We start from the raw sequence: 26,908 nt of genomic DNA on the forward strand, positions 1-26,908 counted from the left end.
CAGATCCTTGAGTCAGTTAGTGCAGGCTTATTGCTAGTACTGTAGGAGGCAAGAGAGTGGAACAAATGAGTCCAGAGTAGGTATCATTTCATGGTTGTTTTGTTTTTAATCTTTTGGATTCCAAGAATCCTAGATCTTGGAGACAGCTAAGTTGCTTTATCTTTGGCACTCAATTTCTGTTTTGGAGAGGTTTGAGAGGTCATAGGGATCAGAAAAAAGGTCAAGTCCTCCATCTTGGTTACCTTTCTCTGAATATTCCCAGGTTTATTGCATAAATAATCCCCTTTCATGCATATATCAGACAGAATGACCTTCTTGCTGTACCCTGTATACGACATTCCATCCTTGTGCCGTTGTTCAGGCTGTTACAGGAACTTCTGCCTTGCCTTTACTTTCTATAATACCTAAAGGGCTTCCTACAAAGTTCAGCTCAAGCACCTCCTCTTTCAAAAGATTTTCCTGATCCTTTCATTTACTAGTACTCCCACTAAAATTACTTTGTACTTTGAGGGTAGAAAGTTGTCCTTAGAAAGATCTGAGTTCACTCTGATATATACTTTCTTTGTGACTCTGGAGTTAACCTTTCAGTGTGGCGCAGTGGATAGAGTACTGGATTTGGAGTCAGGAAAACTCTTCTTCCTAAGTTCACATCTGGCCTCAGACATTTACTAGCTGTGTGACCCTGGGAAAGTCATTTAAACCTGTTTGCCTTAGTTTTTTTTCATCTGTGAAAATGAACTGGAGAATGAAATCTTTGCCAAGAAAATCGCAAGTGGGACACAGAGAGTTGGACACAACTGAAAAATGACTGACTAAAGCTTCCCGGCAATTCTCTAAGATTAGTTGTTGATTTACATTGGTAGAAAGCAGTTTCTTCCCTGTTATTTCCTCCAGGGAAAGGAAGGAGCAGAAAATATGCATTTATTAAGCACCTACTATGTGCCAGGCACTGTGCTAAGCATTTTTACAAATATTATCTCATTTGATCCTCACAACAACTGTGTGAGGTAGGGGGCTTTTACCTACATTTTACGGTTGAGGAAACTAAGTTATAGAGAGGTTAAATGATTTGCCCAGCATCTCACAATTAGGGAGTGACTGAGGCCAGATTTAAACTCATCTTCCTGACTCCAGGCCTAGCACTCTACCTGCTGCACTACATCAATGAAATCAGAGATTTAAACAACAACCAAAAAAAAAAAAAGATGCTTGGCTCGATGTCTGGCACATAGTAGGCACTTAAGATCACTAACTGACCCAAGGATCTGACAAAAGAGCTTTCAACAATATTCAACATGAAAATTGAATGAATTAATGAATTTGAATAGTATTTGAGTGGAAAAATAATATGATAATTAAATTTCAGATGATATTGACAACATTAAAATACTGGTACTGGTACCTACTGTTGGGGGGAAAAATCCATAAAATAAAAAGGCAGAGATAAGACCTTCAGGAGCACTGGTGATCTCATTAAAATTGCTTATTAAGTAAATGTCCGGATCTTGAACTTACCAGTTGACCAGGGCAGATCTGGAGATACTGTGACTGAATCAGGAACACAAAACAATAATCAACCAGACCCTTTATCCCTAGGTCTCTTGTCTTACTGCCACTTAACTTTTTCGCTTTTGAATTTGGAGTATGTCCTTCCTCTTTCATGTACATGACTTGTGATAAACATTAATAAAATTTCATAAGCAATTTGGTTTTTTTTGTGTGTGTTTTTGAGAATTATTAGAAATTTATAGTCCTGTGGAGGACACCAATATACTCTCAGCCACCCAGGTTTATAAACTTAAGGTCATTCAAAACTCGTCCCTCTTCTTTATTCCCCATGTGGCCAAATTTCTATTGTTTTCATTATTCCTATCTGTTTCCTCTTCACTCATATGACCAACACTCTAGGGATGTAGCTACTAATTGATCTCCGGGCCTGTAGTCTCTTCCCTGTCAAATCATTTTTCTTCATAGTAGTCAGTATAATCGTCCTAAAAGAGCAGATCTGACTATGACCGATTATGTCAGTCCCCTGTTGAAAAAAAAAATCTTCAGTAATATTCCATTGCTTCTAGGCTGAAATACTCCTGAGCCTTACATTTGAGATCCTCTGCCATCTGGTTCCAAGCTACCTTTCCAGATATACGGCCATCGCTTGCTTCCCATTACTCACCTTCAAGCACTCTGTGTTCCAGCCAAACCGGAATGACTACTGGCTGTTTCCTGACTACCAACATTCCACCCCTCGCCTCTGTGTTCTTTGCCCAGGCTGACCTAGAATACATTCTCTCTTTGAATCCATCTCTTAGAATCCTTGCCTTCCTTCAAGGTTCAATTCAGGTGTCTGCCTCTGGGAGGCCTTCTCTGATCTCACCACTTGTTGCCTCTCTCTCCCTCTGAGTGTTACTTTGCATCCCCTGAGAGTGCTGGAGGGGAGGGACTATTTCACTTTAGTCTTTGTAACTATGATACTTATGTGCTTGGCACAGAGCTCCGAAAGTAGGTACTTAGTAAATACTTTTTTAATTCAATTTATATTTTTAATAGCTTCCTTTAAGATAGGAGAGATCTTGCCTTGCTATATATGCCTCGAACATGTTGTAATAGTTCGGTGGGAATCTGTTATGGATGACTGACCCATTGGCATATGGTAGCCATGTAACACTGGGCTTTCATCAGTAGTAATAAATATGACTCAGAATTTTATAGCATTTTAAGGATTTTATAAAGCATTTTTACTGTACATAATTATACTTTGAAAAGTAGTATCCATAGAGAGTTGACCTCAGAGTTGGGAAGACCTGGGTTCAAGTCCAGTTTTTGGCACACACTGGCTCTGTGACCTTGGACAAGTCACTTAAAACTCTTAGGGCCTCAGGCAATTCTTTCAAACTATAAGTTGTTACGAAGGTAATTATTTGCATTTTAGAGATAATTTCTCATTGATAAGCTTCCTATACCAATGACATCACAAGTTTGGTTTTTTAAAAATGTGCTTTGAGGGCCAGGTGACAATAGCATTTTAAAAACTGCTTCCAGGGGCAGTGAGATGCTACAGTGAATAGAGCACTGGTCCTGGAGTCAGGAGGATCTGAGTTCAAATTTGACCTCAGATACTTACCCCTGTATGACCCTAGACAAGTCACTTAGCCCCAATTGCCTCCAAAAATAAAAAAAAAATTATGTAATAAAAACTGCTTCTATCACATATGTCTCTAAACTACAAATGTGACCTGTACCCTGTTACATTAACACTTCACTTATCCAGAAATCACATTCCTGGCAGCCTCGAGCATTTCAGAGAGAATCAGAAAATAAGAAAGGTCTCCAAACTCTAGACACAGATGTATTGAAGTACATTTTAGTCCATGGGGTAGACTCTTCAGCCTGTTCACTGTTTCATTTCATTTACACATGTTTCTAACTTCTTAAATCCCAGCTGACTTGAAACAGAAAATAATAATGATAACAACAGTAATGATGATGATGGTGGTGATAATTATAATAATAATGGTAATAATAACAATTGATATCTATTCAGTGCTTTAAAGACTGCAAAGTTCTTTTCACATATTGTTTCATTTGTGCCTCGTAACAGTTAAGTGAGATAGATTCTATTGGTATTAGTCCCATTTTATAAGTGAGAAAACTGAGATTCAGAGAGTTTAAGTGACAACCACTTGACTATAAAACTAGTACATATCAGATGCAAGATTTGATTTCATGATGTCTTCTTGACTTTATCCGCTATGTTGTGCTACAGAGGTAGCTAGGTGGCGCCATAGTGCACAGAGCTCTGAACCAGGCATTGAGGAAGCTCTAAATTCAAATCTAGCCTCAGAGACTTCCTTGCTGTGTAACCCTGGGCAAGTCACTTAACCCCTGTCTACTTCAGTTTCCTCAACTGTAAAACAGAGATAATAATAACATTTACCTCCCAAGGTTGTTGTGAGAATCAAATAACAAAGAACTTGTAAAATGCTTAGCACAATACCTGGCATATGGTAAGAGCTAAATAAATGCTAAGTATCATTGCCATCCTTATTATTAATTATTATTATTACAAATCAGTGTAGACAGAGTTAGAAACAGTGACATGGAAGAAAGTGTTTGCATCAAACATCACCAATTTTGCCTCATATCCCAAATATATAGGAAATTGACAATTTATGATGCCAAGCAGAGTCCCCTATAGATAAATGGTTAAAGGATATGAATAAATAGTTATCAGGAGAACTGCAAACTCTAAATAAAAGCATGTTCCAAATCACTAATACTAAGGAAAATATACATTAAAACAACTCTGAGGTTTCCCCTCATGCCATGCAAATTGGCAAAGATGAGAAAAGATGGGAAGGGTCCATGTTGGACTGCTGTATGGGCATGCTGGTGCACTGTTGGTGTGGCTCTTAAGTGATTCAGCTATTGTTTGTCTCAGTTTGAAATTATGAAAGAAAATAGCTAAATTGTTCACACTCTCACTCCTAGGCATGCATCTCAAGAAAGTTGATTGAACTAAGGACTAATAGGTATATATATATATATATATATATTATATATATATATCGAAATACTCATAGGAACACTCTTTGTGGCAGCAAGACTAAGAACAAAATAGGTTTCTGTTGATTGAAGAATGACCAAACAAAACCAAAAAACTCTAAACATGATATTTGAATGTGATAGAATAGAATTGTGCACTAAGATATGATGAGGAATTCAAAGAAATCTGCGAAGAATATAAGAACTGAGGTATCATGAAGTATGCAGGGTCCAGAGAGCGATATACATACACAATGATGACAAAAATGAGATTGAACTGATTATTAAAGGGAAGTTGAATACTGAGTAATGGAAAAACTAGTAACGGTCCTTGCGATCTCATGAAATGTATTTCCTGCTTCATGGCAGAAGGTCGGAGGGGAACTACCAGGCCAGCATATTGACTATAGTGTCAGATTCTGTCTTAGATGTTTTCTTAATTGGTGTTTGTCATTAGGGTAGTATCTATCTGGAGGGGCATCAGTGAAGTTCATTTTTATTTATTTATTTTTTAAATGAAGCTCATACATATAGTTAAATTATGAACTTGTTTTCCAAATTCCAGAATGCCAAATTAGGGGTCACCCCCTAAAATGAAATAGTTTTAGGACAAAAGAAAATTTTGTTTCATACCAGGGATCATATACTTATAAAACTTGTTAGTTCAAGAGGTGGCACAAACTAAAAATGCAAATTAGGTTCAAGAAGAGTTTCCATATGGAATACATTACATATTACATATAGCAAGTATTTTTTGGAATTTTTTTTAATTTTTTTTTAATTTACAAGCATTTATGACAATTGAAGAAAAAGAAAAAATGAAAAACAAAACTCTTATAATAAGTATGCATAGTCAAGCCAAATAAGTTCCTACATTGGCTGTGTCTTAAAATAATTCACAGTAGATAATTAAGGAAATTTCCAGATATTGGAAAATCCAACCTTTTAAGAATCTCAGAAAATGTCCCTTGGGGCCCCAAGTCATGTGCCACATTATAGTGCTTAGCAGTGTATAAGACATCTCAGTCGATCAATTTCTTACATTTTACACTTTTTTAGAAAAGTTTTTTTCATTTCTCTTATCTTCTAGAACATGTAGCTGATCTAGCATGAAATTTCTTGTATTCCTCTGCTTACTCAGACTGGGCTTCCAGGAGACATGCAAATAAGGCAACAAATACCGAACCTAGCCAGTTATATACTATAATGCCAACCCAGTATAGTTACTAGTCAAAATGATGACCAATGTAATTGTTTTTGATAATTTGTTCAAGAAACTGGGAAAGGAGTAGGTTTTTTTTTAAAGAAAGGTTTCTATTTTGATATTTTGATAAAAAATATTTTTAAAATTTTTATTCCTAAAATACCAAGCTTCAGTTATTGGGAAATTCCATTTATATAGATTATTTTTTATCCTATAAGATTAGGATAAATGAAGCATTGCTGTTTTAAAAATAATGAAAATCTGAAGAGTCAGAAATTAAGTTTAAAAATACCAGAATTACTTGGTTTTCAACACAAGCAAACTAGTATATTATGAAAGAACTTGATAGATAAACATTTAAAATGTACATGAAAAAAAATGGAAGGAGGGGAGGTATTTGTTTCAGAAGTAAAAGGGTAAGCCTTATCAAATACCTTGTTCACATGCCTTTTTTCTTCCAATTTTATAAAAGCTGGCTCACAGCTGCTTTTATTTCCCACGTGCTTTTCTAAATTTTTTGCATTTTTTTTCTCTCCTCCTTTTCCCAACAGCAATCTCCTGGGTTAGGCAGGTCTGTCTGGCTCCAGATCGCTGAGTCTGCTTACAGATTCACTTTGGGTTCAATTGCTGGAGGTGAGTGACATGTCTATGTGCTGTTTCAAGCCTGGGTTAATGTAACATTATCTCCTCAGAGCAGGGCAGATCACCAAAGGTGCAGTTCATTGTTCTGGCGGGCAAAGGCAGAAGGCTCTCTGAAATGCCCTTTATTTTTACCGATGATCAGAGGAATTGACCTAGCACTCCTGGCATTTCTGGCTCCAAAAAGTCTTCAGGCCAAAACCTTGTTAATGACCTGGAGCTCCCAGACACAGTGCCCTGTTCATATGAATGATACAAGGTGGGGCCCATACCAAGAATGGGAGCTCAGCACTAAGAGAGAAATATCAGAGATTCATAAACGTTGTCCTAGAAGCTGCAGGAAATACAACCTCTCTTTCTGAAACCGTTTTTCCCCTTTTCTCCACTTTGGTTTGGATTGTAGTTTATTTAATAAAATAAAAGAACACCTCTGCTGATTTCTGAGTTAGTTTTTTTTTTAATTAAATATTTATCACATAGAAGGTCAAATAATCTGAGGAAACCTAGTTAAGAGGAACCAGCAGGAATAATTAAAATATTTGTGTATGTGTATGTGTATGTTTTTTTCCCCTCAAAACATGCCTGTAATTGACTAATTTTCCTGTCCCTGTTTTCAAAAAGATGGTTCTGAATATGGTTTCCACCCCCCCCCCAATAATCTAATATATATTACTGTAAGTTAAAGTAAGAAATTTAGGGGTTACCTTTAATTTCTCAACATTGGATGAGTTGATATGACTCAGATATATCCTTGTTCTCCTGCAAGTCTGTTGCATATGCAGAGAAGAAGGTTTTAACCTTTCTTTTCTATTTTTTCTTTGATGTTGTTTTTCTGATTTGGAATTCCACTTGCTAACACTTCTTTCTGTGACTGCAACTAAATGTAGTCTGTGCTGAAATGCTTCAGTAAACTAAATTTAAAGAATTATAGTGGTATACATATAATAATTTTTAAAAAGACAATATCAATATGGTGTTTAAGTGCCTTGCAGAGAATGAAGAAAAAAGTGAAATGTTATAAATAGCAGTCTTATTGTTAGAGGAAACTTAGTGTTGATTATCTGATGCTGATTGATAATCTGTTCTTTAAATTAAATACCTAAAATATCAAAGAGCATTCTTGGCAATTATCCCCTGAAGCAGCTTATGTGGGACCTATATTTTTGGATCCAAAGGTAGCCTGTCATCCTTCGGCTGTGTCCAGCAGGAGGAAAGTAACGTGTTCTCTGCAAGAACAAATATTGTAGAGACTTTTCTGGCCCTTTGGCGATTGGATTTATTTTCATCTTATTCTCTCCATTTAGTTGCACTGTTCCTTAAGTCTAAAAATTGTTCTATTTGCAGCTGTGGGAGCCACTGCGGTATATCCCATAGACCTGGTAAAGACACGCATGCAAAATCAGCGTGGCACTGGATCTGTTGTGGGGGAGCTGATGTATAAAAACAGCTTTGACTGTTTTAAGAAAGTCTTACGTTATGAAGGCTTCTTTGGACTCTATAGAGGTAAGTAAATGAATTTTAGCTACTCAAGTCAAATGATTGTAAAATCACTAGAAGCAGCATTTCACATCCTGGAAATCAATGAATGCCTAGTTCAACCTAGGCAGACTACTCCTCTTTCTTTTTTCTTCAATCTCTTTCTCTGTGTGTGTCTTAAAAGCTAAAAATTATAAAAATAGCTAACATTAATATAGCACCTACTATGTGCCAGACACTCTGCTAAGTACTTTTACCAATATTATCTCATTTGATCCTCACAACAACTCTGGGAGGGAGGTGCTGTTATTATCCCCATTTTGCAGTTTCTTTTTTCTCCTTGTTCCCCTTCATTCTTTCTTCCTAACTGCTAGCAACATTAGCCAGGGAATGAAAGCTTCATTTTTTTTTCTTCATGCTACTTATTTCTCTTGAACTTCTAATCATACATTTACAATAACATAGGTCTGGGAGATACCACAAATCTTTAAAAGGCCCATGTCTACAGGTGGGAGACAAAGATAAGCATTTTTAAAAGGTATTTTCTTAAAGAATTAGAGAAAGGAAAAATACATTGCATTTTTCCATCATAGAAACTAAATTCCTTGAAACGAAGTTTATCTTTTAGCCTCTTGTTTCCATCCACCATTTTTTGTTTTTGTTTTTGGAGAGATTTTTTTCCTTTATCCTGGAGAAGACATTTATATATTCTATTCAATCTGTCATCTGAGGTTTAAACAACCCCTTTGGCTCCAAGTGTCCTCTTTTTTTCCCCTCCTGGGACTCCATTTTGATTTTATTTTATTTTTCATTGCTTTCTAAGATTGGGAAAGTTGGAACATGAAATCCTGTCGCTGGGGAGGCATCAGAGCAAACCACAGGTGAACAGAATCAAAGCTGGGAGATTTTATTTTTCAAGGGAAACTTTCCCTCAGGTCCAGACTGTAGTCTTGACTGAGTTCAGCACTCTCAGCATCAGAAGCAGCAGTCCAGCCTGCATTCATTTTCCTTGGCTCTGCAGGAACTTGTTTCTCTTTTGGAGTGAGAATGACTTTCATGTAAATGTTTTTGCATTAGAATTTTGTGTTTCCTTCTGGAGGGAGATTAATTTTATAATCCCCTTGGGCGCCACTTGGGATTCTTTGAAAACATTTCTCTGCCTGCTCAGGTCCTGGGTATTTAGATGGTTTACAGTACTTGTTTGTTTGCAGAAACATTCTAGTCAATCCCTAGCTTATTATTTGAGTGCCCTGTTGAATTGCTTTCATAGAAAAGATGCTCTGGGCCTTATTTGTGGTTTATGCTTAAACACGTGAAGAAAAAATGTTCTTGTTGAAGTTTGGTATGATGAAAAGAGCCTTGGGTTTTGGAGTCCAAAGACTTGAGGCCTACATAAAAGATGTAGCTCTAACAAATTTGTATTGGAAGGAAAGAATAGTCATTGTTAACTATGATTACAAGTTAAGAGAAAAGCACATCTTCCTGAAGTAGAATATGTCTTGCATTCCTAACTCTGAAAAGTCAAGCTGGGTCTCCTTCCTATAGAGTCCAGAACCCTAGGCTTTTTAAATGTTTACCTTTATAGACAGCAAGTCCTCAGCATTTAGCCATCAAGAAAATGGCAGCAGTATGTTACAGGGCTGTGTGTGTGTGTGTGTGTAGGGGGGGTGTTTTCCCTTAGGTATTTTCTTAATAATAACTTGTCTTCTTTCCTTTCCTACTACCCTCTTTACCCTTTCATATTTAATATCTGCCCTCCTCTACCATGATAAACTTCTAAATTGCAGATAAGAACAAGAGACTATGCTGAAGTCTATAAAATCTATATATATATCTAGCTCTGATTTTTCACCTGGACTTTAGCCCCGTATCACCAGCTCCTTCACTGACAAAGCCTGTTGGATGTCTCATAAGTATCTTAAACTCAACATATCCAATTTAAAATTTTTCCACTAAAACCTTCCCTTCCTTCAAACTTCTCTTTTTATATTGAGGTCACCACTCTCCTTATAGTCATCCAGGTTGGTAATCTCACAATCCTCCTCAGTTCTTCATTCTTCCACACCTTCCATCACCAATCAATTGACAAATCTCAGTCAATCTCCCCAGCATCTTTTGAATCTCCCTCCTTCCTTCTACTTAGACAGCTACCATACTGTAGTGCAGGCTCTTATCACCTCTCACCAGGACTATTCAGTAACCTCCTAATTGGTCACCGTTATTCAATATCTTTCCCATCCAGTCCATTCTCCATAACTGCCAAAGTAATCTTAAAGCATAGGTCTGTGTTATTCTCTTGCTTAAGAATCTTTGGCAACTTCTTATTGCCTAGGATAAAATGAAAACTTTTTGGCATTTAGAGTTTTATAATTTGGCTTCCACTTCCTTTTTCAGACTTATTTCACATTAAACTCCTTTGCACACTCTTTTGCTCCAGCTAGACTGGTCTGGTTGTCATTTTCTAAATTCAGCCTTCCATCTTCCATTTCCATGACTTTGTATGGGCAGGCTTCAACATTTAGAATACTTCTAACTTCCAACTCTTAGAATCTTTAGCTTCCTTCAAGGCTCAGTTCAGGTGCCTCTTTTGATATTTGAACCTAGGTCTTCCTGATTCCAAGATCTGCATTCTGCCCATTACAGCATACTTGCCTCTCTGCCTTCCATGTAATAGGCACTTAATAATTGTGGAATTGAACCAAAAAAACCTTGGTACTAAATACATTAATCACTTTTCTAGTGGGGAATGTTGGCTGGTGGCTACTTTGGGGGAGGATGTTATGTTCATAAAAATGGTCTTGGTCTGGAAAGGGGAAGATCTCTGGTCTTCCTCAGGATGTAAGCTGATAAAATCAGCTCTTTTAGATGAAAGACTGCAGTATTACGAAAAAGACAGTGTAAACCGTGTACACATATACACTGTGATTGTTGAGATTGTCATATATTAGATAGAACTGGCCCATTATTCTGTCAGATAATTGACAAAATTGTTGACAGATTAGCCCAAGATTCTTTACGAGCAACAATGAGATAAAAGAATGACACAAATCAGTACTTTATTAAAATTCTATGAGCCTTTATTCAGTCAAGTTGGACAACAAATGCACATGTTGACATGGCTGTAAGGGAGAGTTAGATTAAAAGGAATAGGTGCTGATCATCACGAATGTTAGGAAGTTAAGGCTGCCATCTACTGATTTCGTCTTTTAAATCAGTCTGCTCCATTAAAGGTATGGGAAGATTATGCGTTTGTCATTGATAATTCAGTTTGACTGACAGTAGCCTGTGTGCACGATTACTTGCTGGCTCCCAGCTCATGGAAAATCACTCAGCAGTGTCTTTAAAGTAGGCTTAAGATCAGCGGTGAGTGTGCAAATACACACGGTTCTCCTGTTCTTCTTCCCTCCTTCACCTCCGGGGTGATTTAAAAGGGAGAGACCAGTTATTGGTAGCATCTTTAAAAATCCATGCCAACAATGTGATAAGCCACAGTTTTTAGAAAAGCTAAGTCCTTTGAATATCTGCAGGTGTTAAATTGTGGATTTTCCTATTCCAGTCTGTTACCAGCACATGAAAATCCAACCTCCCAACAATATAGCATTCCTTGTCATTTTATTAAAGGCTTAATCTTGACATATATTAGTGAATAAGTATATTTATACATGTAGGAGATGCAAGGAATGCTACATTTTTTTCCTATGATGCTTGGCTTCCTTTGAATGATTTGACTTCAGACCTTTTATTGTCTATTTGTTATTATTAAAGGAGAACCTTGTGAGTTAGTGCTACAACCATCCCCTTCTATCCTACTAAATGGGGAATTCCAATAGCAGTAAGGGTCTAGTTAACAATAAACTTTCATCTATTTATCAAAACCTGTGACTTTAAGAAAGAATCTTTCTTGATTTGTTTAGATCTGCAGACTAATAGATATGTAGATTAATATAATTTTATTTTTTTATTGATGCTGACTGTGTCTTAGGTATGGAGATGTCCACATTTTTCATTCTTTTCTTATGTATTTTTGGAGAGGTGCTGGATGAGTAGACTTATTATATGTAGAAAAAATAATTGATAAGTTCATGAAAATAGAAAATTTATTTTTGACACAATTAGTCACTTTGTATACTCATATGAAAATTTATATTATGATCTGGTTTTGTTATTAGTTTTAAGGGAAGTCCTAAAGAATTTGCTGGATAGATGATGTTAGTGATAATGATTATAATAATAATGATGATAATAGAATTTACGGAGCATGTAAAGTTTCTTGGCTTTTACATATGTTATCTCATTTGATCCTCACAACAACTCTGTGGAGTAGATACTACTATTATCCCCATTTTACATATGAGGAACTGAGGATGAGAGAGATGAGGTGACTTGTCCAGAGTCTCACAGCTAATTAAATGTCTGAGGCAGGATTTATACTCTGGTCTTCCTGATTGCAAGTCCAGCATTCTAGCCTCTGTGTCACCTAACTGCCTTCCTCTTCTGAAAGTTAGATTTTTATTGGCTTAATCTTCACAAGTCTATTATTCCTGATGATCATCTTTGTTTACCTAGGTCTGGTGCCCCAACTTATAGGGGTTGCTCCAGAAAAGGCCATTAAACTGACTGTAAGTAATGTTCTTTTTTTAAAAATTTGGAGTAATTCACTTTGCCTTGAATCCTTTGTTCAAATTTTATTAAGAAAAAAAGGGGATTTGGGTTATTGAGACCAGCAGAGTCTTAAAATACAGCTTTGAAAAATGTAAATTTATAAATAGCCATGTACTGGTTTTGAATTATGACATACAACGTGCCCTTGATAGGAGAAGGAAAACAGTTATGTGTCTGTAGAAGAAAAAGGATATGGGAACTGTTGGAAAGAATTTTTCTTACTACTCTTATCTTTTTAATCAGGTTAATGACTTTGTTCGAGACAAATTCACCCGAAGAGATGGCTCTATTCCAATATTAGCTGAAATCCTTGCTGGAGGTTGTGTAAGTATTAATCATAGGCTATTTACTTATTTGAAAAGAAACTAACTTCCTCATAGTCTTTCTTGTCAAGAAAGAAATGTTCAGTTGCTCTTTTATCTGATCCCAGGTGAGTCTAAGCAGTTTCTTCTTATCGTGGGCTGTCCTCCTGTGAAATGGCCATTGGATGTTTTGAGCAGCCTGGTTGGCTTTGAGTGGAGAGGTGGCAAGGGGAAATTGTTATCAGCTCTTTCTCTTAGAATTTGCTGACAGAACCTCACAAGGCTTTTTCCCTCCCTTCTTCTAAATTTCCTGTTCTGAATCCCAATAAATATTGCAGAATGGAAAGAAGAGAAGCTTAGTTGGCCTGTGGTAGTATATTTACACTGAGTCGAACTTAAAATCAATGTGAGGTGACTGATTAATTGGGCTATTATTACCTTTCAGGTAATGGGACTGAGAAACACATTGTGGTGTAATTTTCATTCCTTTTAGGGGAATAAATTCCTTTTTGGTTTTAGCTGCTCTGAGGCTATTGACACCAATCTCAAACCCAATGATAGAGTTTTGGCATTTACTTAAATTAGAGAGAACAGGGCAGGGGCCAGAATCTCTGTCCTCATCATTTTTTTTTTTTGAGTACACTCTGGGGTTTAGACATAATCACAAAGGTAGATTTTCAGCTCAGCTAATTTTGCTTGTGGGATTGGCCCCACATTTGGTAACATTATGGTGTATTTAAGGCTAGTTTAGCCCATTTTGTTCCTGAGAACTCTAATAACTTCCAGTTGAGTTGGCTGACAGGCCAGAATAAACCCTCCTCAGCTGGTTGTGGAACCTGAGGTGATGAGGTTGATGACCTCTGCAGTTTTTAATTCAGGGAAGATGCCCTGGAGGGCCAGAGAGAGAGGCTGCTTCTGGTTCTCCCTGATTAGATTTGGCAGCATGGCACATACCTGAGTCCTCACCTGTCAGCAATATATGTTCTTATGGAAAAAGCAGCTGTGTGTGTGTTGTGAGAAAGGAAAACCACCTTCACTGCCAAAAGCAGCTTCTTTTTCTAGAGGATAAGTAGAATGCACAGAATGCAATATGTGCCCAAGTAGTCTACAATTCTCATTTCTTAGGTCCTCCATCCCTACCCACATTAGATTAGATTAGATACTATCATGTTTTCTTTGCATCATTTCCTGCTATTCACCACTCCCTTCTTCATATTCTTTCTCCCATTCATGATACTTCTCTTTCCCATCTAACCACTCCATAATGCCCTTTGTTGGAGTCATTAATGTGTTTCAATGGATAGAGGTTGGAGCTACGAAGTTCAAAATTCCCCAGAGACACTTAATCCATTAGTAAGCCTGGGAAAGTCACTTAAGCTCCGGTGCCTCGTCTTCAAAATGAAGGAGACTGGACTCAATGACTTTTCAAGTCCCATTCAGCTCTAAATCTATGATCCTATATTCATTGTTTATATTCTGTCCCATTAACATGGGTGTCCCCTTGGGCTCTGTCCTGAACCTTCTTTTCTTTCTATACCCAGAATCACAGGCTTTCAGAGCTAGAATGGACCATACAGCCTCTCTTTGGATGGCTGCCCTCCCAAATCTATATATTCAGCCCTAATATCTCTCCTGAGCTCTAGGCCTATAGTAATGACTGTCTGAGAGGGCATTCCCTAGATGTTCCAACAAAATCTCATATTCAACTTATGTAAAATGGAAATCATTACCTTTCTGTCTAGACCAGGGGTTCTTAAGCTTCTTTTGTGACATGGACTCTGGCTCCTACTTTCCTTCCTAACCTTATTTCATATTGTTCTTTTTTAAGAACTCTACTTCCCAGAGGAATTTGACTATTAGCTGTCTCCTACACTTGACACACCATTTCAACTGCCTTTTTACATCCATGCAAGGCATCCCCACTGCCTGAAATGCATTCCCTCCTCTCTCTGCCTTGAAGAATCTTGGATTTTCCTGGGAAGGCTCAATTTATGTTCAGCCATCTCTGTGAAGCCTTCCCAGAATCTCTCCCATCTGTTAGTGATCTAACCTTCTTCAACTTGTATCATAATTATTTATGTCCTTGTATCTCTACCTTGGAGAATGGAAGCTTGTTGAGGTCAGGGCAGTATGCTTTTTTTCTTGGTTATCTTCAGAACCTTGCATGTTTGTTGGCTTGTGTTGTTGAATTTATGAGAGAACATTTTCATAATTTCAGAGTATTGGCTTTGTTTTTGCTTTGCAAGTTTTCTCTTGCTAGGTCAATATTAAATAACTGTAAAGTTGGATAATATATAGAGTCTGTCTATCAGTCTGTATATGACTGATGGGGCAGATGATGTCTTGGGCCCAGAGTTAAACAGGAGTTGGAAAAAGGGCTGGATTGCCTTTAGGAAAATTACAAAGCTCCTTTAATGACTCTCATACACCTTCTAGAAACAAAGGTCTTTTTTTTAATGCCAATAGTTGTATGATTGCTGTGGGTCATTGAATAATACACTACCATCTCTGGAGAATTAAAAATGAGTGTCACATAGAGGGCAATGGAGAGGCACTGGTGAGTATGAGCAGGTAGCATCATATAACAAATAGGGAACTTCAAAGAAGAGGTGGAGTAAAAGATGTCATCAGGACCATCAATAAGTGAAAAAGAAGATAGATTGGTCATGTGGCTAAACTGAGGGATAACACGTAGATAGCCCTAATTCTCCACTGGTATATACTCAATGGCAGGAGAACAATGAAAGCCTCCAGCACATTGGGTGACCCCTTGTGGCAAATTTTGGGATGACATGGGCAAGACTTGTATAGGAAGGGCAGGCTTGGACAGGTTAAGACCCACAGCTACATTTGAATTTAAGTATTTGGAAAAAAAAAAAGTGTGAGAAATATTTGTGTTGGGGGTGTTATTGTTTCTATTGCTTCTATTTTAGTTTTCATTTCTTTAGAAAGCTTACTTACCCATTTCATAACAAGCAGGATTTTTTCCTGGCTAAGAAAGGAAGAAAAGAGAGAAGAAAAAAGAAAGAGAAGAGAAGAGGAAGAAAAGAAAAAGAATGATTTTTCTGCTTTGTGCTGCTAATTACTGTTCTGTTTACATTTGTGGAATTTCTAAAGGTTCTAGTCCAGGTGACTAAGCCATTCAGATGAGATGAGAAACTGAGCCACAGGAATGAGGTGGTTAAAACCTAGCCAGTTTATTTTCTCATTAGTTGCCTTGTTCTTTATAGGATGTGTCTTTTCTTTAGGGAGCTTATTTAGAGATTGGGGCTTTGGCTAGGCTGGGCTGATAATCCCCTATGAAGCTTGGAAAGTGTTGAGGGTTATTTTGATGCTCTAAATCTCTTCTTTATCTATGATTCATTTCTAGAAGACCTGCTGTCCTTAGTAGTCTTGGACTGACTGATTAAAAATTGATAACTCAAGGAATAGAGTCAGGGTGGACCTTAGATTACGATAAAGTTAGGGACAATTGGTCTTCCCACTTCCTACTTTCTGACCCTTTCTCTTTTCACCCTCCTCTTTCCTTTCCTCAGATGCCCAATGTCCTCATGCATGCTCTACCCTTACTGCTCCCTCCCACATCCAATTCACCTGGCACCAAGTTATAAAAAAATGAACGAGGCTTAATATTGTACCTTTCACAAGGGATTTGTACTTTAACTTGGAATAAAACTGTTTGCCAAAGGAATGCACTTCCAATTGCAGAATTTTCAGGCGTGATTTGGATGGTGGGGAAGGTATTCTTTTTTGTGGGGAGATTTTTTTCTCCCTGAAATCATCCCCCTGGGAATTCTTAGTCTTGGGATTTAGTTGGTAAAGGTGTAGTTTTAAAAGTCCCTGGAGCTGTAGGGCTGGATGTTGTTGGCACAGCCAGCACCCTGCTTCGAAGGATCAAGGGCACAGTATCTTCACAGTTAGAGAAAAATGCTTCCATTCTTCTCAAATAACCTAATTACAGTTTTTAAAATGTAGCTAATGCAAGTTAATCAGGAAGAGACGACCTAAGCTTTGGCACAGTGGAGATTGGCTCCTCAGGGAGTTGGTCTTTTGCAGCAAGACACTCTTCCTAGAGCCGGGACTTGGGGTTTTTGTGTGTGGGAGAGAAAATCCAAGGCCCCAACTCTGATCTCAGGGGAGGTAACTTTTTTTTTTATCATGTCTGTAAAAGTTGGAATAAGACTTTTCTCTCTTAGTACCTTTCAGTGGCTGGTTGTCAGGATTGTTAGAGTTTTTGCTTTGCTCAGCTCTAATCTCAGGTAATAATAATGAACATTTTCAAAATCATTCTCTTTATAGACTTAAAAAAATGAAATAAGAAGAGACTTGTACTAAAGTTAGGCACAAGCAATTTCAAATACCTGTGATTTCATAGGTGTGGCTCTTCTCTCCACCACTGCAGTTTGTAAGCTCTCCCCACCTTAGTCTTAATGGGTTTCTGGGTCCCAAGATTCATCCCTTGGTAGACAACCCTCTCTGAACTACATTAAGCTGGTTTTAAGGGAGACAGGCTTGCAGTTTCCTAAGTGTGCTCTCTGCGCTTTTGTAGCTTGGTAAAACCTTTATAATGTTTAAGAACTCAAATTCTCTTGCACATCATGATGAGTGGTTTGAGTACTCAGTAAGCATTTAAGTACCCTACACACACACACACACACACACACACACACACACACACACAGAAATTGTGCTAAGCACTGGGGATACAAAGAAAGCATAGTCCCTGCCCTCAAGGACCTCCCATTTTAACGTGGGAGACAACATATAAATAACTGTACATAGAAGATATATACATTGTAGGATTTTAGTGGTGGGCACGGTTAATTGTAAAGCTAGAATTGTAATTAATCAGCCTCTGCCACAACTCTGAACACAAAAGGTGCTGAATAAATGCCTAATGCATAAATGGCTTCTTCCTTTGGAATCAGACGTCTGGCTCATTTTTGCATTCATCTTGCATCTTGTCTCTGATATAGACAGGCCTAGAGCTTATAGTTCAGGTCAGTTATTCAGGGGTGAGATTAGAACAGCTTGACCTTCTTGACCTCTTCTTCCCCAGTAAAGGGTCTTTGTTCCAGGAGCCATGTCAGAGCTAGGAAAAAAAGAAGGAAGGTCCTCTTCATATAGAAAACCGTGAGTGATGATGATAGTTTATCTCAACCCTGGAATATCACACATCTACTTAAAAAGAGAGCCACTCACAGTGGCTTTCACTTGTTTCATTGTGACGATTTGAAACAAGGTTCCCTAGAGCAGCTTTATTCATTTCGAACATTGCCACAGAAATGTCTATGCTCGTATGTGGGCTTCACATGCATGCACCCATCCATGCCAACATAAATGTTTGCTTTTGGATGGGCTCCTATTCTCAAGATTTATTGTTTGCTTGATTAGAGCCTTTTTTGTGGTCAGAGGTATTTCCATATGACAATATTTGATGAACACCATTTTCCTGGTGTGAAATACAAACCTCTTTGAAGTCCCTATAAGCAAGACATGTTTTTTTTTTTAATTTTAAGAAAAATAACTTTTGAAGTAGAATGTAAACAGAATTGAATATAATAATGGAATGTGATAGAATAATGGAATAGACTATTAAGCCATATTTTTTGAAACTTTCAAATTATTAATCTAATTTATAAATATTAGCCAGTAGTCTTTAGCCATTGACATATTTACAGTAAAACACATTTACAGTAAAACCTTATGATTTTGAGCTTCAATAATTTAGAATTTATAATAATTCAGACATGTTTGACCAAAATTTACCCTTATACTACCCACAAACTGAACTGGTTCTTTCTTACTGTCGATTTTAGAGAGTATTGTGGTGTGTGTGTGTGTGTGTGTATGTATATATATATATATGCAAATATAGTACTATCTAGGTGACCCAGTGGATAGATAGAGTGCTGGAATTGGAGTCAGGAAGACCTGAGCACAAATCTAGCCTCAGATATTTTCTAGCTGTGTAATCTGGGCAAATCATTTAAGTTCTCTCTGTCTCAGTTTTCTCACCTGTGAAATGGGGTGTATACCCACCAGGGTTGTTCTGAGAGTAAAAACAATCAAGAGAGAGAATATTTGTAAGGAACACTTTGCAAACCTTAAAGTACTTTTTAAATGCTACTTTTTATTACCATATGACATATGCCCACAACAGGTATATAGCAATAATGATGGTGATAATTATAGCTAACAGTTATATTATACTTATTATGTGCCAGGCACTGTGCTATTTGCTCTACAATTATTATCTCACTTAATCCTCACAACAACCCTAGGAGGCAGATGCTATTATTATCCCCATTTTATAGTTGAAGAAACTGAGGAAAACTGATGTTAAGTGACTTGGCCAGGGTCACCCAGCTAGTAAGTGTCTTGAGACTAGATTTGAACTTAGGTCTTCCTGATTCCGGGCCTGGTCCACTATCCACTACACCACTTAGTTGACCTTTAAAGCATTTATAAAGCACCTACTATGTGTTAGCCACTGTGTTAAGCACTTTACAATCTCATTTGATTCTTGTAATAACCTTGTAAGGTTGGTACTATTAATGTCCCCATTTTACAATTGAGGAAACTGAGGCGAGTAAAAGTTAATTGACTTATCCAGTGTTACACAGCTAGTAAGTGTCTGATTTATATTTAGGTGTTCCAGGTTCCAGGTCCAGTTCTATCCACTGTACCACCTAGCTGTAATAGATATTATTACATAAAAGTTCTGGGTGAATCAGAAACTAGGGTATTTTTAGATATACCAAAAACAAATCTAAATGTGTTTTCTCCTTTTAGGAAACTTGTGGAAAAGTGAGTGAAAGCAAATTACATACATTTTCCTGGGAAAATTCAGGCATCTTAGCAGTAATTAGTTCTTTTGCCTCTTTCTTTCTTTTTTTCTTTCTTTCTCTCTTTCTGTCTTTCAGCTTTTGAAGTCTTCAAAGCAAAATTCTGAGATGCCTATGCAATATAAAGCAAATTCTTTTTTTTTCTTTAATATTACTTGACTTTTGTTACAGGCAAACCGACACCTGTCATCTAGAAGTCCTCTTTTGAAATGTGCTTAATTTCTTTTTTTTTTTTTTGAGGGATAGCCATTTTATTTTATTTTACTTCCTAGATGCACTTTTAGTTTTTTAGCTTTTATTTAGCATTTTATTTTCCCCCAGTTACAGGTAAAACAATTTTTAACATTCGTTTTTAAAATTTAATTTCATTTCTTTTTGAAAGATTCTCAGTACAGGCATATCTCATTTTATTGTGCTTTGCTTTTTTGTGCTTTGCAGATAGTGTGTTTTTTACAAATTGAAGGTTTGTAGCAACAACAGCAGGCAAGTCTGTCGAAGCATTTTTCCAACAGCAAGTGCTCACATCATAGCTCTGTGTCACATTTTGGTAATCCTCGAAATATATAAAATTTTTTCATTATTATTATATTTGTTGTAGTAATCTGTGATCAGTGATCTTTGACGTTACTGTTGTAATTGTTTTGGGTGCCAGGAACTGGATGGACTTAATCTATAAATGTTGTATGTGTTCTGACTGCTCCATTGACTGGCTATTCCCCCATCTCTCTTCCTCTCTTTGGGCCTCCCTATTCCCTGAAACAAAAGTATTGAAATTAGGCCAATTAATAGCTCTACAATTGCCTCTAAGTGTTCGAGTGAAAGGAAGAGTCAATCAATGTGGCAAACTTCACTGATGTCTTATTTTAAGAAATTGCCACAGCCACCCCAACCTTCTGCAACCACCACCCTGATTAGTCAGCAGCCATCAACATCAAAACAAGACCCTCAACCAGCAAAAAGATTGTAACTCACTGAAGGCTCAGAGGATGGTTAGCATTTTTTAGCAACAAAGTATTTTTAAATTAAGGCATTGTTCATTTTTTAGACATCATACTATTGCACACTTAATAGACTACAGTATAGTATAAGCATAACTTTCATATGCACTGGGAAACAAAAAAATTTACATGACTCGGTTTTTTTGCAATTTTCGCTTTATTGTGGTGGTCTGGAATCGAACCCACAACATATCCGAGGTTTGTCTAGATTTGAGCATGACTCATCTGGACATTGCCAGATGGTAGAGATTTAGGATACTAAACTTATTAGAGCTGGTAGGGACCTTAGAAGTTAATCTCGTCCAATCTTTTCCCTTGATAGATGCAGAAACTTGCCATGCTGTCAGTGACAGAACCAATTCTAAAGCCCAAGTCATAGATTCATAAAGTTCTTGGAGTTTTGAAGAGATCTTAGAGATCTATTCTGACTCCATCATTTTACAGATTGTGATCCATATCCTAACTCTCTGATTTCTGGTGGCTTCTCCAGCCACCTTTCTGCTCTGCTTAGAGAAACTTCCACCCTCGTAAATGTCTCTTGACCATTATTTCAGGAAAAGTCCCAGGCATGCTTAACTCCTAATTCTCTGACCATCTCAGTCCTTCATAGGCTCACTAATCACCTTGCAATGTAGGATAGCTACCTCTCCCCCTCCATGAACCATTATCAAATCAACTCTGCCACTGTTCCTGGATTGGGTGGGTCAGTACATCCCTGTAACTTTCTGGGCCCAAATGCCTATCCCTGGATCCTTGGCCACTACTCTCCTTTGTGTATTGTCTCTTCCCCCCACCCCCACCCCACGATGTTGGACTATAAGCTCCTTGAAGGCAGGAACTGGCCTTGCTTTTTGTATAAACCCATAGTTTATAGGGTCTTAATACATGCCTTTTCATCGATTCACCTACACCAACTACACCATTCAATAGCCATCATGTTTTTTTTTTCTTTAAGGATTAATATTATTTGTTTTGCCACTTAAAGGGAGGTGGCATAAAACCGTAGAAATTGAGTTCTGTGAGCTTCAGTATTATAGAAGTTGCTGGCTTAGTGGACACGATGTTGGACTCAGACTTGGGTAAGAATGCTATCTCAGATGCCCACTAGCTTTGTGTAAAAGTAGGCAGTTGAATTAGATTGCTTCTAAAGTCCCTTCCAATTCTAAATCTATGAGGTAGCACAGTGGGTAGAGTACTGAGTCTCAAGTCAGGAAAGACATGAGTTCAAATCCAGCCTCAGACACTTATTAGTTTTGAGACCTCAGGCAAGTCACTTAACCTATTTGCCTCATCTGTAAAATAGGAATAATAGCATTTACTTTGAAGAGTTGTGGTGAGGATCACAGGAAATAATATTTGTAAAGTGCTTAGCACATAGTAGGTGCTATTTAAAACGTTAGCTATTGTTAATCTTTGGATGGTTGTATCTGTTTGTGGGAAAGAGACAGACATCCTTTCTACCTCTTTCCCATTATACTCCTCCTTCCTTCCAATAGTATGATTAGACTGAGTCTGTCTCAGCTACTAATTCTGTGGTTTTTGTTGGTTTGAGTTACAACTTTAAATGCATGTATTTTGTGGTCAATGTTGTGCTGGGAGATATTGAGTAAATTGTGGTTACCCCACTAAGGAACTCAGAAACTGCATGTTTTCCAGCAGGAGTTGTGCAGGGACTTGTTATGGAGGACTTTGTTTTTACCTCTTGTTCTTTAAGAATTAAAAAAAAAAAATGACTGGATTGAGCATTTGTATCCACATTTTTGAGGCTAGTGGGAAATCACTCCAGTACAGGAGGCAACAGTTCAAAGCAGGAAGTAAACAGGGGACTGAGAGGAGGCAGGATCTGGCCACTCCTTTGTAGACCTTGCCTCTGGGGTGGAATCAAAAGGGCAAAGGTCAAATGTTGTGGGATCCTTTCTGTAGCCCCTCCAGCCTCAGGCAGGTCAGGAAGGGTTTGTGCCCGGATCTCAATCCTGCTGCCTTTTCTTCTATAACCTTTGTTGTCAGATTTATTTGGTTTATTTTCTCATGAGGTTGGGGGTTGGGGAGAGGTGGCAGAGAATTAGGAAGAGGCTTATTTTAAGTGACACGAGGTTAAATGGAAGTGTCGACTATAACGTTTTCCTTAAATTTATGTTGCATAGGAATAACCCCTATTCAAAATGAAATTTGTCAACTGTTGAGTTCTCTTATAATTGATTTAAAGCAAAGAAATGACAACTTTATGTGGAAAATAAAAGGATAGAAATCAGCTTGAATATGAGTATTTGGCCCTTTTTGAGAAAAGAATTTGCCCTGTGTGAGTGGATGCTCAATCATGACCTCATCTCATGATGATGAAATAAAACAATTTGAAGCTCTTGAGCCATTTTTGGTGGGGGAAGCAAAAACCCCCAAATTTAATAGTTGGTGGCTTGTCATCTATTTTCTACCTCAGTATAGGGGGAAAACCCCATCAAAAACATCAGGCTTGAAAACCCTCCATTTGAGATTGTGGAACTGCCTGTAATTATGGGTTTGTTTTGTTTTGTTTTTTTTTAGCTCAAAGTCTCAAGTCCCCCAAATTACTTTGGGTTCCATTGTTTCATAGCATCATAGAATCAGAGCTAGAAGGGTCCTCAGAGGTCATCTGGTCCAACTTCCTCATCTTCCAGAAGAGGAAACCAAATGAACCCTTGAAAAGTGACATGACCTGTCTGAAGTCACAAACTGAGGGACAAAACTCATTTTCAAACCTAGGTTCTATGACTCCAATGTCAGTGAGGTCTCACAATGCCTTTCCTGTGTCTAGCCATTAGGTAGTGGCAAAACAAAAGAGGCATAGGAATGGAATGGAATTTTATGGTAAAAGGGACAAAAAAAAAAGAGAAATCTGAAGAATACAAAAAAAAAGTCAGTATTAGGTGATGCAGAGTAAAGGGAGGTTAACAACTTTCTCATAAGACACATTTCCTACCTAAGTTTGAAGTTTTAGGTCCATACTTAAACTAAGAGGATGCCTCTCCTGTGAATGCTTTCTTATTATTACTAATAATTAATTAGGAATCTTAATAAAATTGATTAATTTTTACATGCATTTTCTCACTTTACATGAATTAGCTCACAACAGTCCTGTGAGACAGGTTCTAGAGGTATATTATCCCCATTTTATAGATAAGGAAAATAAGTTGGGTTTTTTTGTTTGTTTTTGTGTGAGGCAATTGGGATTAAGTGACTTTGCCCAGAGTCACACAGCTAGTGAGTGTATGTGTCTGAGGTCAAATTTGAACTCGGGTCCTCCTGACTCCAGGGCCGGTACTCTATCCACTGTGCCGCTTAGCTGCCCCTGGAAAATAAGTCTTGCAAAACCTACAGCTTTTAAATGCCCCACAGATGTGTCAGAAATAATATATAGGGGCAGCTAGGTGGTGCAGTGGGTAGAGCTCCAGCCCTGGAGTCAGGAGGACCTGAGTTCAAATGTGACCTCAGACCAAACACTTGACACTTACTAGCTGTGTGACCCTGGGCAAGTCACCTAACCCCAACTGCCTAAAAAAAAAAAAAAAGAAAGAATATATAAACTCTGGTCTTCCCACTTCCCTCTAAGGCACAAGTGTCAAACATACAGGCTACATACTGCTCCAGGGTGGCCCCAAACCAGATTAAAATATAATTGGGAAATGTTTGACAAAATAAATAAAAATACAATATGACAGATAATGTTAATTTGTGGTTTTCTAAGTCTATATGAGGCCTGCAAGGATGCTTTTCTATTTGAGTTTGATTCCATTGCTGAAAGGGATTAAGATTTCAATGCTTTTAGACATGTTATTAGGAAACATTATTCTTTTCTCTGAAACTGTCTAATAACCTGGATAGTGTATTCACCATTTTGTGAAACTCAACACAGGTTGATATTTTTAAAAGCCTACAGAAGTAATGTAATTTCTATGTGCTACTCTGTGTCTAGGAAAGCAGAACCCATATCTGTGAAACATGTCCATGATTGTATGAACATAGTAGGGACTGGAGGAGTGTATTATGGCCAACTGGTGCCTCGGAAGGGGTGTGTATGTATCTATACATGTGAATGCACACTGGTCAGATTCAGTTTTGCAAAACACCTGAGACATAATTGTACACACTATTACTTGCTAAATGATAGTAATGAAGAGAACCAACAATTAGTCCTTTAAAAAAAAAAAAAACAACCTCTTTGTCCACGTAATTGCCCTCCTTTATCTGTGAGCCTTTTGAATTTTCAAAGAAAATCTCAGGCTGGTGTGGTGAATAGAGCTCTGGACTCAGGCAGGAAAACCTGGATTTGAATCCATCAAGACACTTATTATCAGGGTGATCCTGGAGGAGTCACTTAACCCTCTCTGAGGGTTATTTCCTTATCTGTAGAATGGGGATAATAATAACACCTGCCTATAGTGTACTTTTACAAACATAAATGAGCTTCTACATGTAAAATACTTTGTAGACCTTAAAGAGCTATGGAAATGTTAGCTGTCCTGATGATGAATAGACCTCATTATCCTTCCTCTCCTCAAAACTCTCCAGTGTCTTTTTAAAAAAAATTATTTTTAATTTATGGAATAAAACAAGCATTTCCATAACATAGTATAATAAAAAGATGATTGCACACGAAACTGCAAATGTTATGAACAACTTGCTATTCCTTTTATGTAACAAAGTTATCATATAAATTTCTTTTTTTTTTCTCAGTGCCTTTTTGTTGCCTCCCAACTCCATGTTCCTCCATCTGCTATTCAAGGCCATTAATACGTTATCTTAATACCCTTAAAATACACACCAATCAATCTGGACTATTCTCTGTTCCCTGAACACTCTCTATTCTCTGTGTTTTTTCACTTCTTTGATGATACTATTCTTTATATGTATACGTCTCATTCCCCCAGGCGACATTATAGTTGTCTATTTATATGTCCCAAATTCTGCCCTCTCTATAGTCCGTAAATTTCATGAGGGCAGGGACTATGTCTTACCTAAATTTGGTATCTTCCCCCATGGTGCTCTATACATAACAGTTGCTTTAAAAATGTTTGTTGAATTGTATACCTCAAAAAGTAATTTGGTGAGTTGCCTAAAGGAGTGGAAATATCAATTTAAAGAAGAGGGTGAGAGGGAGCTAGTTTGAAACTGGTCCCATTGTGGGAATGAGAGTGTATGTGTTCACTGAGGGAGATGACTTGTTTGTCTGGCAAGATAGTATTATTTATAACTGACTAAAAACATAAACTAAGTTCCTATTTATTTAAATGTAATACCCCCACTTAATGAACATTACCCAAGGGCTGACATTGTCTGGTAGTGCCCAATTTTCTGTGTTATGATCAAAATGTGTGGTTTTGTCAGCTGTGGTTTTGATCTACTTTAGAAAACGAAGAATGTTTGGACCAAAATTTTCTGTTACCGTTATTTTAAAGCATGACTTCAGGGAAGTCTGTGTACTTTTCCAATTGGTTTGGTCTTTAACACTCCATCAAGAGGAATGACTTGGATTATCATTGTAACATAATTTGTCACCCAGCAATCTCTTAAAAAAATATTGTTTGCTGAGACTGAAACATTGAAATGCTTCCTCCTGCTGGGCAGCAGATTAAAAGAGGGAGAGACACACAGAGGAAAATCAAGATGCAAAACTGGGTCAAATCATTGTGTTGGGCCATTGTGCAAATGGCCTTATGGGGGTGTGGGGCAGGGCTGTTGCGTATGGCTCCAGTCTCAGGAGATGATGAGACTGAGCAGCAAAAACTTGTGGCCCCTCCCTGCTCTATAGACAAAGAAGGGATTACTGTCCCGGGTCATAATGAGCTATAGGCTTCCCACGAGGGGGAGAGGGCTCCTCAGGATCCAGCCCCAACGTAATCATTTCCAAATAATTGTGATAGTCAGTTTACAGATGAGCTTGCAGAGAGAAGTTGTGGTTTTCAGCCAGAGGAAGGCAAGGCTATTCAACTGCAGATAGTCACCATTCTTGGGGGGTGTTTTGTACATGTTTTATTGTTCTAGGAGAAATAAAAAGGGAACTTGGACTTTAAGTTAAAAAAAAAAAAATCAGAGCCAGAATGTATGTTCCTTTTGCTTGGTAGAAAGCACAGGACAGGACCTGGGTCACTTCTAATGCAGTCTTAAAAAGGATGTTGCTCAGGCTTTCTTTCTGTACTCGTTCCCCATTGAGGATGTCTGAGGATGTCACTTATATTTGAAATGCTGCTTGGTGAAAGGCCT

At 37.7% G+C, this 26,908-nt stretch overlaps 1 protein-coding gene across 2 annotated transcripts in view; it reads left to right on the top strand.

Annotated features, from left to right (window-relative positions):
• The window catches only part of SLC25A12 (solute carrier family 25 member 12), a 111,894-nt gene that overhangs the window by 74,304 nt on the left and 10,682 nt on the right, over positions 1–26,908 (top strand). For both annotated transcript variants that reach the window (XM_027866097.1, XM_027866096.1), the window contains 4 exons: positions 6,298–6,379; positions 7,730–7,888; positions 12,428–12,480; positions 12,767–12,847. In XM_027866097.1, coding sequence (XP_027721898.1) covers positions 6,298–6,379; positions 7,730–7,888; positions 12,428–12,480; positions 12,767–12,847 — 375 coding nt within the window. The remainder of the gene's footprint in view (positions 1–6,297; positions 6,380–7,729; positions 7,889–12,427; positions 12,481–12,766; positions 12,848–26,908) is intronic.

Source organism: Vombatus ursinus, unplaced genomic scaffold (assembly GCF_900497805.2).
Source record: "Vombatus ursinus unplaced genomic scaffold, bare-nosed wombat genome assembly UNPS02014779.1, whole genome shotgun sequence".
NCBI classification, from domain to species: Eukaryota; Metazoa; Chordata; class Mammalia; order Diprotodontia; family Vombatidae; genus Vombatus; species Vombatus ursinus.